The 20,240-nt window shown below is 42.4% G+C and overlaps 1 protein-coding gene across 1 annotated transcript in view; it reads right to left on the reverse strand.

The window, feature by feature from the left end:
• Positions 1-411: 411 nt before the first annotated feature.
• Positions 412-20,240, reverse strand: part of LOC142659878 (complement factor B-like) — a 31,844-nt gene continuing 12,015 nt past the window's right edge. The window contains exons 7-18 of the mRNA XM_075836421.1: positions 18,911-19,049; positions 18,243-18,374; positions 16,703-16,798; positions 15,143-15,280; positions 13,769-13,869; positions 10,884-11,001; positions 10,528-10,675; positions 6,622-6,701; positions 4,218-4,321; positions 3,472-3,604; positions 2,723-2,772; positions 412-1,397 (exon numbers count right to left, since the gene is read on the reverse strand). Of these exons, the coding sequence (XP_075692536.1) occupies positions 1,245-1,397; positions 2,723-2,772; positions 3,472-3,604; positions 4,218-4,321; positions 6,622-6,701; positions 10,528-10,675; positions 10,884-11,001; positions 13,769-13,869; positions 15,143-15,280; positions 16,703-16,798; positions 18,243-18,374; positions 18,911-19,049 (1,392 nt within the window). The 3' untranslated portion in view covers positions 412-1,244. The remainder of the gene's footprint in view (positions 1,398-2,722; positions 2,773-3,471; positions 3,605-4,217; positions 4,322-6,621; positions 6,702-10,527; positions 10,676-10,883; positions 11,002-13,768; positions 13,870-15,142; positions 15,281-16,702; positions 16,799-18,242; positions 18,375-18,910; positions 19,050-20,240) is intronic.

Raw genomic sequence — 20,240 nt, forward strand, 5'->3', positions numbered from 1 at the left:
TTTTTAATAAAAACTATTTAGAAAGTTACACTAATCGCACTGACTGAACTTTTTATTTAAAGAAAAAAAATTACCTTTCAAAGGTTTACATAGGATTTAACAAAAACTTCTCAGGATCTTGATGTACAATTACAATGCTACATTTGTTTGGTAAAACTCTCACTGTGATTGACTTCCAGGAAGTACTAACAGAGGGAGAAAGGGGGAGGATCCTCTAGGCGGCCGGGTGACAGAGAAACAAGCCCCATGAGAGCTAATATGGCTGACAATGGTGAAAAAGACTTCTCTCCACACATCTCTTTGCCTCTGGTCTTATGAGAGCCGGGATCGTTGTGCAGTTTTAATTGTTGAATAAAAGGATAATTCCGGATTATCAGAATGGTCAGATTACTGGACACCTCACAATAAAGATAATAATGTAATTTATAGAGTTTAATTCAGTATATTAGTATATATACACAACATATTAGTAGCTTTAAAGTGTCTACTTATTGGGGTTCCCCCAATTTATTAGCTTTAAAGGGGATCCTGTTTAGTCTTTGCAACTTTGTAATGGGTACAGTAATAGGGTCCCCAGGGGCCTAGACTCCTTGTCTGTATGGGACCAAAATTCCCTAATGCCCTAACTACGGGATCGGTGGTTAAAGAAGGTCTTCCTCTAATCAATAAAATCAGAGGATCCCCTGTAATTAAACATTAGGGACGGAGGGTTGGAGGATAGTACAAGCTTCGGGAAATCTGAACTTTTAGCTTTTTTGCCAGCAATTATCCGGGCAAAAACACATTTACTTAGTAAAAAAGGTTAAGCAGGTCATCATGTATAAATAAGCGGAGGTGTTACCCACAGGAGCCAATCAGATTACATGGAAAAAATGTTTAAAAAAAAAGCAGGCAACAACTACTGCCTGCACTAGTTATTATACATGAGTCTAAATTTTACAATATTCTTCATTTTTTTTCCCCCGATATTGTGAGTTTGCGCTCATTATGGCCGACAGGAAGTAATCTGTTCACAGGGTCAAAGAGATGAATTCTAGAGGTAATGTTTATATAATTCCAGTAGTACATTTATTGTATATTGTATTTGTGCAGATGATCCCATAATGCATTGTAAAATGTAGCGCTGGTGGTGCTTTGCATTATTGTCACTCTCCGAAGATCTGTTTTTGAAGCATGTCCGACCATTGCTTGGACCATTGGCGTGGCCCCAATCATTATTTGGATAGCTCCATCGCCAGGAAGCTTTACTTCAGGAACTCCAAATCCAACTTTTCCTTTAACCAATCTATCATGGTGAACAGATTAGCATGGAAGTCCCGAGACAATGCCGGCACCGGTTTATTACTTCTTTTAGGACCATTACAGCTGTTGATTGTCCCCCAGCTAATAATGCCCACCTTAATTGTAAAGAAGAAGTGAAGTCAGTACAAATTAAAACACGTAAACGTTGCAAAAAACAACATAAGATACAAAGAGTGAACAATATAACATTGATAAGTAAATGCACAGCTTATGAAGACAACCCCATTCCATATGCCCTATTAGTATCTCTGTTAAAAATTCCACATCGTACCTTTTTCTTCACACATATATGCCCCAGGCTACCAGCTATATTCACTTCTATTGAAACTTAAGTAAGAGGAGAAGTTAGCTACTTCCTCCCGCACTGATTTAATCATTAAAGGGGTTCTCTAGCTTAGAGAATGAATTTTCATATATCCCATTAGGGAATTCTGAGTTAATATAAGAGGTGCTCTTTTCAGGATCTTCAACTCTTGGCGAGAGTGAAGAGCGATTATGAATAGCGTCTCTTGCTCTGGAGGACCAGTGCTGTTTTGCATTACACAGACAACTCATTGATATGAATAGGCACGGTGTAATTCTTCATTTCCCCTGTGGGGGTGCTGCAGGTAAACTGAACACTTACTGACAGTTTTCCCAATAGATTACATCAGATCGCTGGGTGTCCCTGCAGGGGGACAATTTGTGATCTGCTTATTGTCAAGGGATCCTTCTAATAAGGAGGAATTATCCAAAGGATGAAGGCTCTGGTCTCAATGACATTTTCATGATAGATGAACAGACATTGGGTCACTGATATAAGATCATGTTCCACACTGTACATAGGGTGGGATATCCAACTGAGATTGACTGCCAGAGATTTCTGAGAAAGGGAGTGGGGAGGAGACTTTGGTTGACAGAGAATTTAGACTCTTGGAAGCAAACATGGCTAACAGGAAGTAGCCGTCTGACAGAAATTCCCTATTACAGAAACGAGTTTTAACAGGGGTGTTCATAGATGGGGCGCATCATAGGACCCTCCGTTGGTTGCTAGTTCACTCTACCACACCCACCTAAAGCCATAAAGGAGGTTCACTCATCCTTTATCACTTGTAGAAGAGAAGGAAGTCATGACCCTTGAGTTGGATAGCCCCTGACTTGTTTGCTAACATGTGATGATGCCAGTGAGGAAGCGGAGCCCTATTCTAGTTTACACCACCCATGTGAAAAAGTAGATGCATTCAACCTGAGCCGTGGCCTCCCTTTTCACAGACCGCTGGAGATGCCTCTAAGTATGTGGAGAATATTGGGGTTTCCATTAAAATACCATTATATTTTATTGGAACACTATGGACAATGTCAGTATTGACCCAACATGAAGTCAATCTAGCCCAAAAACCTGAGGGCCCATTGGATGCCCTTCTGTATGACAGTCACTTACCTGAATGAAGCGTTGTTGGAAGGGCACAATTAGAGGACCACCAGAGTCACCTGGAATAATAATAAGAGGAAACATTTCATAGATGGTCGCATAGTCATCCAGGGTCTCATCCTGACCCAGTATTTTTTAATTTTAAAGTGTAACCAAATTGTCAACAAATTTATGACATGTTATACTGACATGTCAGAAGTTTTGATTGGTGGGGGTCCGAGCACTGAGACCCCCACCAATCGCTAAAACAAAGCGGCAGAGGAACTTGTGTGAGTCCTTGTCTATGAGTCCGTACAACGCTACATCGGCTTTCCGGAAAAAGCCGATCAGAAACTAAGCAGCTAAGCGCTCACCCGAGCGCTTCTGCCACTTGGTTTTAGCGATTGGTGGGGGTCTCAGTGCTCGGACATGACATGTCAGAAGTTTAATGAACGTTTAGTTACCCTTTAACTCATGAAATCTGTGAGGGGGGCCAAAATTAATGCTTAGAGTAGTTGTCACTAGCATAAAATGGCATAGGAAAAGTTAAGCCACTGCCATGAAGCCCTGGAGGCAGGGGATCCAGATCCACCTCAAGCTGCTATTTAGGATTGGGACAAGCTCTCCTGGTACCAAAGGTAGGTATTCAAAATGTGGGAGATGGGGATCCGGTTGCCAGCTATATGCATGGATTACTGGTGGGTAGTGGCAATAAAAAGTTCATGTGTAAAGCTAGTAAAAGTTTTAAGAGTTATGACAAATGAACATGAATAATTTACCTTTGCAGGTTTGAGGATCCACCTGAGGTTCTATTCCACCTGTACATAAGAAATTGTCAGTCACAGCGTCTTTAATGTCTGGAATATCCTGGAATTTATCTATCTTTTTGGTATCCTCTAGACAGGCAAGTCTCTGTGGAGGAGAAGGGATATTGTCATTACAGCAAGTTGACGATTGATTGTACTAAAAAAAAATTGCACCTTTAAAAGGAATCTCCACCTTTGATCATCATGTCACGTATAGCGTTCAGAGCACCGATTTTTTGATACAAAGCTGCAAATCTCCTGTGTAGATGTCAAATTCTGTCTGCCTGTAGTCACCACTAGAGGGAGCTTACTACATATTGTTTTAATATTGAGTTCAATGTAGGCTCCTCAGCCCTCTAGTGGTGACTGCTATGCAAGTGATTTAGAGCTCTATATGAAAAAACTGAGCAATGTCTTCACATTATATTAAGAAATGAATCATCACAGAATCTTGAGCCTATTTAGATAAAAAAAAAAATAGTAGACATTCACTTTAAGGGCGGTCTTAATTGGCAGTAATACGGACCCATTTTAGTGTCTGTATTATGGGCCCAACACATGAACCCACCGCAGTTCTACTGAACCAAACTTAGACAACCAAACTTAGACCACCCCAAGTAGGGGTCCGCGTGCTTCAGCCATAATATAGATGATAAAATGTAGCAGTATTATGCCAATGCAATATGTTTTTTTGTTTTCCATTATTTTTTTCTCCTTACCTTATTTCCTTGCTTTATAAGAACATCCATCTGTTTATATTCTTTACCCGTTTCGTCTGCAATAAACATGGCCTTCACCAATTCAGAAGAGAGCAGTGTCTTTTCTAGAAAATATGGAAAATATAAATGTTTTTGAACCCATAACATTTTCTGTCTCAAACTATTACATTTGTATTAGACTCAAATGTAATTATGTCATCAAATAAAGATACACTTGGTTGGGGCTATGATATGGTCTGTGGGCAATAAAGAATCTGGTCTGAAATGTACTGACACGTCTGACCTTTGGTGTTGGATTAAACCCCCAAATTTTGACTAACAGGGTGACATGACTTTGGTAGTGGGTGTACTTTAACTATATACACTATATAAATTAATTCATTTGGTTGGATCCTTATATGTTTTTGTAATATTGCAAGATTGTTATTACTGCTGCTGTATCAGCATATTTATAATAGAAACTTTTTTTTAAGAAATAAATAAAATAAAAATTTTTTTTTAAAAAAATCAGCGAATTAATCTTGCCTCTAGCCACCACTAGGGGGAGCTAACTAAAGATGAATTTATACAACTCCCATAGGCAGGCAGAATTGTATTATTTAAAGAGAACCTTTCACCTGCCCATACATGTGCAGCTGAGTGCAGCATATAATAGGCAGGGCTGCACAAACCCTGTCTCACTATACATTTTTTTTCCTATCTTTCTCCGTTATTTAGATATCGGTGCCATTATATTTGACGCCCGATATTTAAATAACCCCCTGAACTGTCAATTCGGCGTGTAATTGGCAAGGGGGCGTGTAACATTGTTGTGACACTAGGTTAAGAATTTGTAGTCGGCACACCTTGCTTGTGTTACAAAAATATATATATTTTTATTGGATGGATGCCAGAGGCTACATGTGCGAGGTCGACGTTTCGGTCAGACAGACCTTCGTCGGGCACTGAGCCGTGCTGGGGACTGGATCGGTGCAAAGTATAATGCGAATGTAGCGCTGCTGTGGTCAGTAATCGGCGGCTTACCGCTCTGAATGACACTGTCCAAGCAAGAGCTGGAGTGGAGAGCATGTGCGCAGCTACGCCACAACCACGGAATAGAAGAGGAGAAGAAGAACAACAATGTGAATTCTTCTTCTTCTGTTCCATGGTGGCGGGAATATCATCGGCAGCGGCATAGGAGCTGTGCGCGCTGGCGCGTGCACGCTTTCACTCACTCTTCAGCTCTCGGCAGACAAGGACAAGACTGTGTGATCACTCGCGAGAGATCACACAGTTTTGTTCAGCTTGTCTGCCGAGAGCTGAAAAATGGGAGCGTTCGTGCGTATGCTCGCACAGCCCCGAGCTGCGCTTGCGCGCACGCACACACTCTCCTCTCTCCAGCTCTTGCTGTGACACTGTCCGTAGCTGATTGGACAGTGTCACAGCGATGTTACACGCCCTATTGACAGTTCAGGGGGTTATTTAAATATCGGGCGCCAAATATAACGGCACCGATATCTAAATAATGGAGGAGGATAGTTTTTTTTTTAAAGTGCCCCAGGGTTTGTGCAGCCCTGCCTATTACATACTGCACATGTATGGGCAGGTGAAAGGTTCTCTTTTAGGGTATGTTCACACGCAGTGACCAAAAAGATCTAAAAATACGGACCTGTTTTCATGCGAAAACAGCTCCTGATTTTCAGACGTTTTTGTAGCAACTCGCGTTTTTCGCTGCGTATTTTATGGCCGTTATTGGAGCAGTTTTTCAATGGAGTCAATGAAAACCGGCTCCAAAAACGTCCCAAGAAGTGACATGCACTTCTTTTTCACGGGCGTCTTTTTACTCGCCGTATTTTGACAGCGACGCGTAAAATTACACCTCGTGGGAACAGAACATCGTAAAACCCATTGAAAGCAATGGGCGGATGTTTGTAGGCGTAATGGAGCCTTTTTTTCTGGCGTAATTCGAGGCGTAAAAGTGCGTGTGAACATACCCTTCAGGGTAACTAAACTTTCAAAAAACTTCTGACATGTCATAGATCGGTTTGGGTTATAAAATTTAAATATTAAATGAAAGGTGTTTCCCATAATCGTCATTTATCACCTATTAACAGGGAAGGTGATAAATGTTTTATCAATGGCGGTCAGACTGCTGGGACCTAAACAGCAGGGTTCTTCTTCATGTGAATGGAGCGGTACTGGGCATGCTCAGCCACCGCTTCATTTACTGCGGCTGCCAGAGATAGTCATGCGGACCACAACTGATCACATGTTTATAAATGAGGATTATGGGAAAAGCCTTCAAAGATTAAAGATATTATTATGAAATTAATCAGAACAGAACTCTAGCCCTAAAAACGAAATGATCTTCATAGCTGGGGGTACACTTTATACCAGGGTGTTAAATCCCCTCCCCCACACTCACCATGATCGCTGCATGTTGCAGATATCCCTCTTTGCTTTAATGCCCAGGAAGCCCCAATTGTGCATGGAAGACAAATAGGTCTGAAGGAAGAGCAAGAATTCAATTAATTCCCACACAATGCATTATAAATCCTCATATCTGCAGAAATACTTCGTCACACACCATAAAGAATACAAAGCAGCACAAACCAGGAATTAAACTGAATGGAAAATCCCCTCCGATGCGGAATCTTGTTTACAGAGCGGGTAAAATAAGTCTCCGATTTGGAGCTTCTTTTGAGAAAATTGCTTCAATAGTTCGGGTATGTTCACACGCCAGCGCAAGATACGTCTGAAATTACGGAGCTGTTTTCAGACGAAAGCAGCTTCTGAATTTCAGACGTTTTTGCAAGTACTCGCGTTTTTCGCGGCGTCTTTTACGGACGTACTTGGAGCTGTTCTTCATTGGAGTCAATGAAAAACGGCTCCAAAAACGTCCCAAGAAATGTCCTGCACTTCTTTGACGCGGGCGTAATTTTACGCGCCGTCTTTTGACAGCGACGCATAAAATTACACCTCGTCTGAACAGAACATCGTAAGACCCATGGCAAGCAATGGGCAGATGTTTGCAGACGTAATAGAGCCGTCTTTTCAGGCGTAATTCGAGGCGTAAAACGCCTGAATTACGTCTGGAAATAGGTCGTGTGCACAAACCCTGATAGTTAAAGCCCCTCCCAGTAGTTACAAGATCTGCCCATAAAGACCGCAGCTCTGATATAACTGAGTGGGGGGCAATCCCAACCCCTTAAGAACACGGCCATTTTTGGATTTTCGTTTTTCAATCCCCGCCTTCCAAGAGCCATGACATTTTTATTTTTCCGTCAATAGAGCGGTGTGAGGGCTTATATTTTGGGGGAGGAGTTGTATATTGAAATTGGAAAAAACTAATTCCTCCATTATTTTTTGGGTTTCGTATTTACGTCTTTCACTGTGATTTTTTTGTATTTTACTACTTCAACAAAAAAAAGAACTTTTTGTTAAAAAACAAATAAAATAGATTTGTTTCACCACATTCTGAGAGCCGTAACACTTTTTTTCCGTGCATTGAGCGGCGTGAGGGCTTTTTTTTTTTGCAAGACGAGCTGTCGTTTTTATTGGTACCATTTGTTGGTACATACGACTTTTTGATCACTTTTTATGAAAAAATTTTTGGGAACTACTTTGATCAAAAAACAGCAATTTTGGCGGTTTAGATTTATTTTTTACGCCGTTCACCGTGCGCATTAAATAATGTTATATTGTAATAGTTCAGACTTTTACGGACGCGGCGATACCAATTTTGTTTACTTTTTTATTTTTTACATTACTTTAGAGTTAGAATGGGAAAAGTTTTTTTTTTAACTTTTCATTTTTTTGTAGTTTTTTTTTCTTTATTTCACTTCTTTTTAAACATTTAGGGAGGATTTACACGAGCGTGTGCGTTTTGTGCATGCAAAAAACGCTGCGTTTTGCGTGCGCAAAAGGAACTTAATAGCTCTGTGTGTCATCAGATAGGATGTGCGGCTGCGTGATTTTCACGCAGCCGCCATCATTATGACACTCCGTTTGGATGTTTGTAAACAGAAAAGCACGTGGTGCTTTTCTGTTTCCAAACATACTTTTGACTGCTGTTGCGCGAATAACGCGTGTCCCACGGAAGTGCTTCCATGTGACCTGCGTGATTTTCACGCACCCATTGACTTCAATGGGTGCGTGATGCTCAAAAAACGCAGAAATATAGGACCAGTCGTGAGTTTTACGCAGCGGACTCACGCTGCGCAAAAATCACTGACAGTCTGCACGGCCCCATAGACTAATATAGGTCCGTGCGAGGCACGTGAAAATCACGCGCGTTGCACGGACGTATATCACGTTCGTGTAAATCCGCCCTTAATGAGTCCCCCTAGGGAACTTTAACTAGGGATCGTTAGTTCGCTGGTACTATATACTCATCATTTTTACAGGCCTTCATTAGGCCCCTGTGCTGCCATGACAATTATCGTCACCCTCCGATCTCGTTGCGGGGAGGGGACCCATTGACTTTTATGGGAGAATGTTCTAGGCATGCGCTGTGACCTGTGCAGAGGTCATTGTGCAGGGAGGGGGAGGAGGTATTGTGTCCATCATCTATTGTCAATGGGGGATCCTGTGTTATCTACACTCCTCAACATTAAAATTGCAACACCAAGAAGGGCAAGTCGCAGGGTTATGTAAATCGCGGCAGCATTAGGTGTCACTAAGATCTTCAAATGATCACATTTTCAAGCACCTAGCTCCAATCTGTGGCATGTGGAGGGGCATAAAAGCCAGACATTGGCTTGGTAAATTTTTGTTCCCACAAGCTCCTGGTCTCCATTACATCTCTTCCGTGACGAACCTGCTAGTGCCCTACACCATTGTGGCTTACTCCCCTCTCAGCATCCAAAATACATGCATGCTCGGCCGATCGTGCAAGTTTTCTGGATGGGGAGAGGGGAGTAAGCCACGATGGTGTAGGGCACTAGCAGGTTTGTCGCGGAACATCAGGGGGAATGGCGGTTAGCCAGCTATAGATAAAATACTAGTTTTCCCTCCTAATATTGCGTAAACGCTTCCTCCTATTATTGTAAGGAATGTACACATAGTATTAATGCCACAATACCACCTAAACAATACTACCATAAAATGCCTAAATAATAAAACCATACAATGCACATAACAGTACTTTATAGTGTCCTGAAATGCTATGCAAAGCATTCATAATAGTGGCATACAGGGAACATATAATATTGCCATACAAGAAAAGTAAAAGCCATAACAAAGAGCACCCTTATAGCAGTGCCCATATAAAACCACCATATAGTGCCTACAAAAGTAATTGCCACACTGAAACTGTGTGCTTTACCTGTAAAAGTCTTGCGTTCAAAAACTACATTGCAAAACTGCGTAAATTTCCGGTAAAATCGCGCACAATTTTGCTCTGATAGCGATATGCCATCACTTTATAAGATGGGATTACCCATTTAAGGCCTATAGATCCATTTCCTTGGTGTCTATGTCTTGTGTGATGCTGTGGATCTATGGACCAGAGGAAGCTGGATTTGGGAATTCTGCTATAAGTTCTGCTTTATTCCACCCTTGAGAGGTTTTGTTACAATTTGGGGTGCGCACATATATATAATTTTTGCTTTCTCTTCACTTTAAGCCCACAAAGCAATGACACACTATTATCGAAGTAGGTAGGGGGATAACAATCACTTGGTGGTGGCATATGACAAGGGCAAGCACAGGCTTGATATAGGATGAAAATGATCAGAGCAAATCATACACTTTCAATGACACAGCTATATATGGAGATACCGATATATATGGCTTTCCGGCAGCTTACTGACACTGTTCATCTCCAGCCTTCTGGCATTTCATTGGGTGTTTTATGATGTAAAGGTTTTAATACAATGGATCCCTCGAAGCAATGTAATTGCTGAGGGACATCATGAGACTGCTGGCATTAGGCACAGGGTTTTGAAGGGAGCAGCTTCGGTTATGAGGAACAGAGGCAGATGAGGAAAGAGATTGGGGGCAAAGGAGGTAAATGACCTTAGCTGGTCTGACTCACCTGCCCTCTTGTCTACATTGGTTACAAATATTTTTGCTCCAGCTGTTGTGGTGCATTCCCCCAGTACCCCATAAAAGTGCCCCAATGCAGAGCTAGCCAAGGAACTCGCCACAATGCCTCCATCCATATCAGTGCCATCCTCCATAATAGACTCAACCACAGTGCCCACATAATAATGTCAGCCATTGTACCCTCTAATAGTGCTAGTGACAGTGCCCCATGATTTGATGATTGAGTCAACATCGCTTAAAATGTTCACGTTCAAGCTCAAAATAAAATCTTAACTTATTTTACCTGACTGCTCTGGAAAACTTAATCTTAGATGTCAATTGAATGAGAGCCAAATCATAATCAAAGGATTTCTCCACATTCTTGTCCTTTTTGCCAAGTGGGTTGTACTCGCTATGACGGTAGAGGTTCTTCACTGTCAAGTCCTTATTATCTACAATAGACATAGTCAAAGAGAGATTATAGGAAGTAACATGTAAAATAAAACGGACATAGTCCTGTGTGTCGTACATTCACATTGTTGTCTCCACGGTGCTCATATCCTTGTAGAGGACACATTGGAGGTTGTAGTTGGACAACAGCTGGAGTTTGTCCTTTTTTCAAGACTATGTGGCATGAATAAAATTGATGGGAGTGTTTACCTCCAGTTTTGACAGATATACCATGGAGAGCTTCATCCAGATGGAAGCAGTGAGCTGCAGTCAAGATAAACGTTGGGCTCACAATAGATCCTTTGCATTTTTCTTGAGAATCTGTACGCTTTAACAAAAGAGAAAAAAAAAAAAAGTGTCAAAATTGTGGTTGATAACAGTTCTTCTTAATATATAATAATAATAATAATAATAATAATAAATGGAAACGGATGCTGACATCATGTCTTCTGGCGCTAGAGCACTATGGCGCAGATGTACAAAAACTGGCGTTTTATACGTCTGTCTTAGTCAGAAGCCCATAAGATGCAAGTAATCTATTATGGAGGTGCTGTCCCTGCACCTGAAAGTTAAATCTATGGTAGCTCGGAGCTGCCGCAGATTTCCGCTATCATTTATGCCAGTTTTGCCAGGGAGCACAACCACACTCCCTTTTGCTCATGACAGCTTTTTGGAAAAATGCTGGGCATGGCGTAGTAGTGAAGAAAAGTCTAAATTTTTTGCATGAAACAACCGTGTGCCTAAATTTGCAAAAAAAAAAATCCCCACCGCTTGACAAATGAGTGCCTAATTGTTTTCTACATATATACGTGTTCGTAGGGCTCCATTAGCCCAACGGAGACCAAAAGTGTATCCTTTTGGTGTCCGTCATCATGGTATATGTTAGTATACCTTTTTTTTTTTGAAGGATGGAATAGTGTAGTAGACTATGCTATTCTCTCCTGAGGAATCCCACAAAAGAAGTATACTTTATTTTAACATGGGAGACTACAGCTGACGGTTGCCACACTATGGCATCGGTCACAGGTATACATCAGAAAGCTCCCGAAATCACTGTCCATATATAGACAGTGATGTCAGAAGTTTCCCAATGCCAGAGTCCCCGGACAGGGTATCAGAAGCAGTCTGCCCATGGACTTTGGCCCTGGGAAAGCACCGGACATCACTGTCCGAATATAGACAGTGACGTCAGGATCTTCTCAATGGATGGAATCCTTGGCCAGGATGTTGTTGACGCTTAGCCCGGGAACTACGGCGTCGTAAACCTCTCTACATCACTGTCCATATACGGACAGTGACATCAGGGGCTTCCCCAGGACCAGAGTCCCTGGCCAGAGCGCTTCCGATGCTCTGGCAGGGGACTCCGGTATTGTAACTCTTGAAATCACTGTCCATATATGGACAGTGAGGTTAGGGGCATCTCTAGAGCCAGAGTCCCCGGTCAGAGCGCTTTCAACAGTGATGTCAAGGGCTTCCCCAGGATCGAATTCCCTGGCCACAGCACTTGCCATGCTCTAGCTAGGGAATCCGGTATTGTAGCTTCGCTGTCCATATATGCATAGTGACAGCAGGAGCTTCCCCGGGCATAGTGCTTCAGGTAGCACTCTGCCCGGGGAGTTCAGGAGATATATATCAGACTGTATGCCTATACAGTGGTATCTGTTACAGCCTTCAGCCGGAGTTATATGTTGGGAGTCCTTCCGACGTATACTTCCGTCAAAAGCCAAAAACGCAATGTGAAGAAGGCCTTACTGATTGTCCGCAGTTTCCTGGCATTGGAAGACTATGGCTTTCTGACAGCATACTGATACAATTGATCTACAACTTTCTGATGCTAGGTGACCATGGCTTTCCAACAGTTTGCTAATGCTGTCCATCTTCAGATTTTTTTCACTAGATGTTTATAGCTTTCCAATAGCTTGCTGGCATCTTCAATCTACAGCATTGTGGCATTGGAAAACTAGGCTGGATTCACATATTTTTACGCCACGGCTTTCACTGCAGCAAATCCGCTTCTAAATATGAATGTTTTACATACAGTTTTCAGACTGCTCAAATGCAAATAGTGAAATCCGCAGCAAGTCCTCAGCAAATCCGCATGTAAAACATACAGATTTTGCAGTAGATTGGCTGTGGCCAAATGTGTAGCATAAAAATCCAGCCTTATGGTTTTCTGACAACTTACTGCAACTGTTCATCTACAGCTTTACGACACTAGAGTACTAAGATTTTCTGATAGCTTTCTCTTGGAAGGTACTAATTCCCCTTGTGGAGATCCAGCTGGTAGAGAGACTTAAGGGCAATGCTCCCTGGGAAAAGTATACAAAATAGCTCTTCTCCAGAAGGAAGAAAGATGTCTCTCTAGTGCCACCTATAGTTGCCTATCCTGTAAATCAATGTTCAGACTTTTATACAGCCTTGAAACAGGACTCGGTTTAATAGCCAAACCAGAGACACCCATCGGTAGACAGCACTGTTGCAGAGTTGTTGCTCCTCATCAGTACAGAGTAGGAGTCTGGTTGGCTGAGTGAGATGCCTTTGATGCAGTACTTGGAAGGTATTGGTTCTGCTTGCGAAGATCCAGCTAGTAGGGAGTCTTAAGGACAATGCATCCTTGGAAAAGTGTTCAAAAAAGCTCTCCTACAGAAGGAAGGAAACTGTCTCTATAGTTCCACTTATATGTGACTACCAGACATTGGCTTACAGAGTAATCACCTATAGGTGGCACTAGAGAGTCAGTTTTCTTTCTTCTAGGGGAGAGATATTTTGATAGCTTTCAAACAGCTTACTGACACTGTTCATTTACAGCTTTCTGATTTGAGATCTAATACCCACAACTTGCTTGAAGAATATATCTGGTGGCATGTTGAACAGCCACACTTTTTAGACGAACACCTATGAAAAACTTAAGCTAGTAAAAAGTTAGGGCTACCACAGAACTGGTGACAAATAGTAGTCCGTAATATGTCTAAGGTGTTCTTACAATATTGTTATATTACATTGCCCAGAAATGGACTTACAGTAAGTTATGTAGTGCAAAATGGCTTTTAGCAGCTTTTCATTTACTTATGAGGAGCTTAGTGATGGACACTTACAGTGATTGTAATTTTAGCCAGCCAGGGATACACTACTTCCAAGCCTTCATCTTTAGATGGCTCTTTGGAAAGTCCACACATCTGAAGAATTTCTACATCGTCTAAAAGTAAGGAGTAAGAGAGGCAAATTTGTTAGAAAACATAACCCATGCATACAGGGTCGGATTAAGGCTGGTAGCTGCCCTATGGGCAAAAAATTTGGTGGATACCTCCATCCCACCTTTGTGACTTGGACCTCACCTGAACCTTAACACAGGAACATATAGAAGAAATGCAGATGGGACAATAGGTAGTCCTGTATTCTAGAGGGTGTCCCTCCTGCAAAGCCCCTATAGATTCCTGGTGGCACATTTAAGGCTGGGTTCACATTTGCGTTCGTTATTTCCATTGTTCTGCTCCGTCTTAAGAATAGAACAACAAAAACTGAAATGCCGGCTCCATTGTATGATTGCCACCAACAGTTCCCGATGAAACCCACTGACTTTAATGGGCACCATCGGGTTTCTGTCTTGATGTCCGTTGTTTTGCCGGACACAATAGCGCAGAATGCTGAACTATTTTGTCCGACACTTTTTACTGGATCTGTGACGGAGCCTTCAACGCAGATGTGAACCCGGCCTAAATTTTGCATGGGAGCACGGAACAATTTATAACATGATATCATTTTTGTTATTGTTACTCTATTATATACAACTAATAATACTATACAAGGATCATATAATAGTGCCTTACTCAAAGATGTTTTGTTCCAATCGGCTTAAATTAATACAGACCCGGGACTCAGACTCCCAAACTAAATCAGACCTCAGACGCAGATCACCAAATTAATTCGGACCCCAGACTCAGGTCCTCAAATTAATTCAGACCCCAGACTTAGAAACCAAAATGAATGCAGACTCCAGACTCAGACCTCTAAAAGACTGGCCGGCTCAGCAGCGTTATGAAACCGGCAAACTACATCTCCACAGGCCCGGCTGGCGTGCGATGCAGCTGCCCTGCAGTCCCACTCTGCGTTTAGTCAAATAATCAATGCTTTCTGCCCGCACTTAAGTCTCCACCTCCTACTCCTCTCACTGCAAAGTGCCATCCAGTCCTTCTAGGTATAAGTCCCAGGGCTTGTGTCCCATGTGTGCTCCCTATTATTTGACCGCCCTGCATACATACTACAAATAGATGGCATGGTTTTGCCTCATTGAGACTGAAAATAATCCCCCCTGGAAGTTTATTACCAATGTTTTAGGTCCTCGCTGGGACTTCTATCATGAGGTTTCATAACATACATTGCTCATGAACTCACATGCGATCACAAATATTGTCCCAAATGTTGGCAGGGAAGGTATACAGTAGATGAGGGTTTAATGTAAATGTTCTTACCTAACAGGTCATCAAAGGCCTCCTTCATTTTATCTACATTTTCCATTACAAAAACGTGCTTCTCTTTATCTTTCTTGGATGCAATATCATTAATTTCACTCAGGCTTATGTCCTCACCCAGGCCAAAGACATAGACATCTGTAAATAGGGAAAAAAAAAAGAGATTAAATGTGGAAAAATGGATTGTAAAATTTTGAGGAATACTGAATATACGGTCATCATGGATAAAAAATACGGGAGGCTGAGGTGGGCATCTACTGTGTGGCAGGTTGTTATTCCTGATTGTAATGTTAAAAGGGCTGTCTAGTTTAGGGAAACGATATTCATATACGATATAGGGGAATTCTGAGTTAATAGAGGGGGGTCCTCTGTTCAGGATCCTCATTTCTTGGTCAGAGTGGAGAGTGATTACAAAGAGCGTCTCTAGCTCTGGAGGACCTGACCTGTATTACACAGACAACTCATTGATATGAATGGGCACTGTGTAATGCTTCATTTCCCCTCCAGTGGCGCTGCAGTGAAATGGAACACTTCAATGGTAACTAAACGTTCGACAAACTTCTGACATGTCATAGCGACATGTCAGAAGTTTGGATTGGTGGGGGTCTGAGCACTGTGATCCCCACCAATCGCTAAAAGGAAGCGGCAGAAGCGCTCGTATGAGCGCTCAGCCGCTTCGTTTCTGTTTGGCTTTTTCAGGAAAGCCGATGTAGCAGAGTACAGGCTCATAGACTTTCTATTAAGCCCGTACTCTGATTCATTGATTACCGGAAAAGGCCGAACAGAAACGAAGCGGCTGAGCGCTCACACGAGTGCTTCTGCAGCTTCGTTTTAGCGATCGGTGGGGGTCTCAGCGCTCAAACCCCACTGATCAAAACTTCTGACATGTCACTATGACATGTCAGAAGTTTGTCGAACGTTTAGTTACTCGTTAAGCCACCCATAACTGTCGGTGGAAAGTCAGCTGGGCCAACAGCTTCTCCTACCAACTACCCCATACACATGTATCCTCGCCTCGGCCGAGCGTGCATGTGTTTTCAATAGGGAGACACAAATACCTCCCTCGGGATCAAAGGACCGGGCACGTTGAAATCCAAAATGCCTGATGCTTCTTTCCCTCAATATCTGCCATTGGGGGATTGTCAAGTATCACTTGTCCAAAGTAGAGAACCCCTTACACTCTCTTCTCTACACTCTGATTGTGGGTATGGTGGTGGTACGAGCTCTTTTAGTGGCTACGACAAAGTTGGCAAAATGCACCAACCATATGTGAACCCCCTTACTAACTTGATGATCCATTGGATAAAGCCTTGTTATTGGCTTAAAGGAGCTCATAATCTAAAATTTGTGGCAATGAAGCATTGCACCAAATGACGTATTTAAACATCTCCTAAATGGGCTTTTTTCGGAAGCTAGAGAGAAATATTCCCCTATCCTTACCTGGTAAAGTTAAAAAAAACAACAGTCAAAGACTAAAATACTGTGGCAACTTCCATTAAAAGTTGGTTGTCATCTGATAAGAATTGGAATTGAACCAATGTTTACGTAAATGGAGCATACCCAGATAATCTTCCCGTTTGTTGTCCTTCCTGATGTTCAGAATTTCTCGGATTCTCTTTATCTCCACACTAGGGTCTCCACCCATATTATGCATTCCTAAGGGGTGAGAAAGGACATGATGAAAATCACTGTGTATGTGATGACATAAAACACTGGCCGTGAAGATGGGGATAAAGTTTTAAGTGTGTGTCCCTTGTCCCTGACACGGGACACCACCTGGCAGACGCAGTACAGTTCATTCAATGCAACAGGACTTTAATCCGGATGGGGCACAAAGAGTAATGGTTACAACCAGTGGTGCTTAGCATAGCGGTTACAGGATTGGCACACAGCGTGGCGGTTACAACTCTGAAGGGCACTGAGATTGGCGGTTACAACTCTGAAGGGCACTGAGATTGGCGGTTACAACTCTGAAGGGCACTGAGATTGGCAATCTCTGCTCTTTGGTCACACTTGCAGAAAGGGGTAACAAGGCCTTCACCCACAGTCGGTAAAGGATTACACTTAAGGTGGTAGGAATACCACTCATAAGACACACTCAGTGCCCCTTCTGCTTCTAGCCGCTGTCTGCATTACTGGCAACCAGGCCCGCCAATGAAGTCAGGTCTGGCGACCTATTTAAAGAGAGAACCCAGCCTGTATCTCTCGCTCGATAATTGAGGTACATCCCTGTGTTTGCATTGATACGGATTTTGATCCTGACCCTGACCATATTTCTAGATTCTGCTCCCATCTTGCCCCTTCGGATTTATCGCCTGGTACCTGTAGTTCTGCTCCTGGTTCTGACCCCTGGCTCATCCTACGTCCTTTTCTCATCCTGTGTCTTTTCGTATCCTGACTGCTATCATGGTGAAGACCCTTGGCTCTGTTCCAGACTACGCTTTTAGCTTCCCTCGGTGCACCTGCTGCTACTCTGGGGATCACGACCTGGAAATCCAACTGATAAATTTCATACCTCCTTGCGCGGGTTAAGGGGGTAGAACAGGGAGATTCCTTAGACTGCGCAGCCCTGATCAGCCTCTGCAAAACAGATAGCGGCTCTAATGCCTCATGCACACGACAGTGTGGTGCTTTGGAAGGGTCCTGTCAGTGATCCGAGGAAAGATAGGACATGTTCTATCTTTCCTCGGATCGCAGAATCGGGTCAGTTTTCATGGACCCGATTCACCCGCTAAAGTGCATGGGTCTGTGAAAACTATCGGGTGGCACTCTGATGCCGTGAAAAATGGCCAGAGTGGCACTCGGTCGTTTGCAACTGCACGAAGAATTCATGTTTCTGAGGAGAAATTTGTCAGAGCCTGGGCCCACCAGAGTGTCCTCTGGTACTATAGTAGGCCAGTCTGACTCTGGCTGAGAATTTGAAGAAATGGATGGAGCACGGGCTGAGATTTTTAAGAGTAAGTTGATGTACTGCCAGAAATTTTGAGGCAGAGGATGGAGCACTTGAAGAGTTTGTAAGAAGGAAGATAAGGGACTGGCTGTGTGTTACAAGGAGAAGGGGGAGGCGATGCCTAAGGACCCCCTGTGACCTGATACTTGCCATCTGTCATCAGCAGGATAACATTTTTTGTTTCCTGCAACTTTTCTGGATCTCTCACATTCTGGAGAGACAACATTTCGTGAACTTCATTCAGAGCACCCCGTGTATTAGTTCCCTGTTTATCTTCATGTTCTGAAAGACAAATAGAACGACGGTGAGGAAAATGAGAAGAAATACAGATTGTCTTCAAGCAGTTTCATATTGAGGTAGTAGCAGAGCTAAAGGTTTCAGGGGTACAATGGGTGAAGGCCTGTCAATAACACCAGAGGTGCAATTAACTGAAAGGACTTAAGCTGCCCATACAATAATATCCGTCGGCTGACAGCTATTCCTCCTAACGCCTGTATTGATCGGCTATAATTTCAATGGGGAGAAGAGAATAACTCATTGCCAGACACCTTTGGCAGTGGATGGTCTCCTGCGGGACCAAAGATCGGCCATGTGGAAATCCATGTTGGAGCAGATGTCGGGGAAGGGTCGGGACACCCCATATGATGTAGATAGTTTGCCAATCCTGTCAAAATCCACAGGATTCGTCCAACTTTCATCTAATGTGTATGGGCACCCTTATTGTCTATTAGTGGTTGGCTGATGTTCTTTGATCGGTTGTGTAACCCTAAATCACTACAAAAGGAAATAGGAAAGAAACAAGACACGAACTACATTACCAGAATATTTAAAAGCTTCAATTTTCTCAATGACCACTGCAGCATTTATACTGTCATCATCCGAAAGCAGCACAATAGGTTTTGAAAACGAAGCATACGAGATGACGGCATACCGAGGGACAAAATCAAAGCTGGACATCTGTAAAAATAATTATATGCATATAGTATCCAGACAACAGGTCATATTCCAGTTACAAAAACTAATGCAAAGGAAAACAGTAATATTACCCATAAGGTCTAATCAGATTACAGCCGAAAATGCCTCCATTTTTTGGTCGTGTACTCCTTGTTTGACCTACTTAAAGGCTATGTCCACCTTTGAAACAGTTTTTTTGTTTTTAATAAAAATGTGTATCAGCGTGATTGGTCCAACTTTCATACTTTTTATTAAAAATTATTTTTACTTTTTAAGATACAGCTGCTTTGTATTCTGTATACAGAGCAGCTGTATCGTGTGCAGAGATCTGAATCCGTTAAGGCCCGCGGGACTGAAGGGTTCAGTGACGGCGGGTCCTGTGTGTCTAAGTTATGAACCTAGATGTGATCGGTAACAGCTTGATCCTGAGAGTCAGAGACATGCAGGACCCGCTGTCACTGAACCCTTCAGTCCCGCGGACCTGACATACAAGTTTCAGGACAAGATACAGCTGCTCTGTATACAGGATACAAAGCAGCTGTATCTCAAAAAGTAACAATTATTTTTAATAAAAAGTATTATGAAAATTGCACCAATCACACTTATTATAAAAAATTAAAAAACATTTCAAAAGGTGTCAGCCTATAAAAGAGGTTGCCTCATCGTGGCAAGTGAACCTACACAATTTGATTAAAATGTATATTAAAATATACATTTGTAAGTATAGTGAACATAGTAGCAATGACATTTAGAATCTATACAGAGTATTCAGTGGTTTTGGCGCTCGCAGGTTGATGTTGCAATAGTGTTTTTGTATTGTTTGCAATCGCACAACGTACGCGCATCTGCACATTTATGTCTTTTGTTAGGATGTGCTGACTAGCATTGTGTTTGGAAAATTAAGGCAATGACTTCATGAGTTGCAATAGGCAATACTTCCATTTTTTAATAAATGCCCCCGATGTATGTGGTACAACATAAATGAAATTTTCATGAAGTCACGTCTTCTTCAATTAATTGTAATGCTGGTTTAGGGACTTTAAAGATGTCCTATGAAACTGGAGTGGAAAGCAGGATAGGAGGCAATTTTTTAATATATATACCCAGGAGTGGACACAGACAGCAAAGTGCCCCCGTGCAAGAACAGTATATGGACCACTTGCTCTTGAATACCTCAGCACAGAGCACACCCTT

This window comes from Rhinoderma darwinii, chromosome 8 (genome assembly GCF_050947455.1).
Source record: "Rhinoderma darwinii isolate aRhiDar2 chromosome 8, aRhiDar2.hap1, whole genome shotgun sequence".
Lineage (NCBI taxonomy): Eukaryota > Metazoa > Chordata > Amphibia > Anura > Rhinodermatidae > Rhinoderma > Rhinoderma darwinii.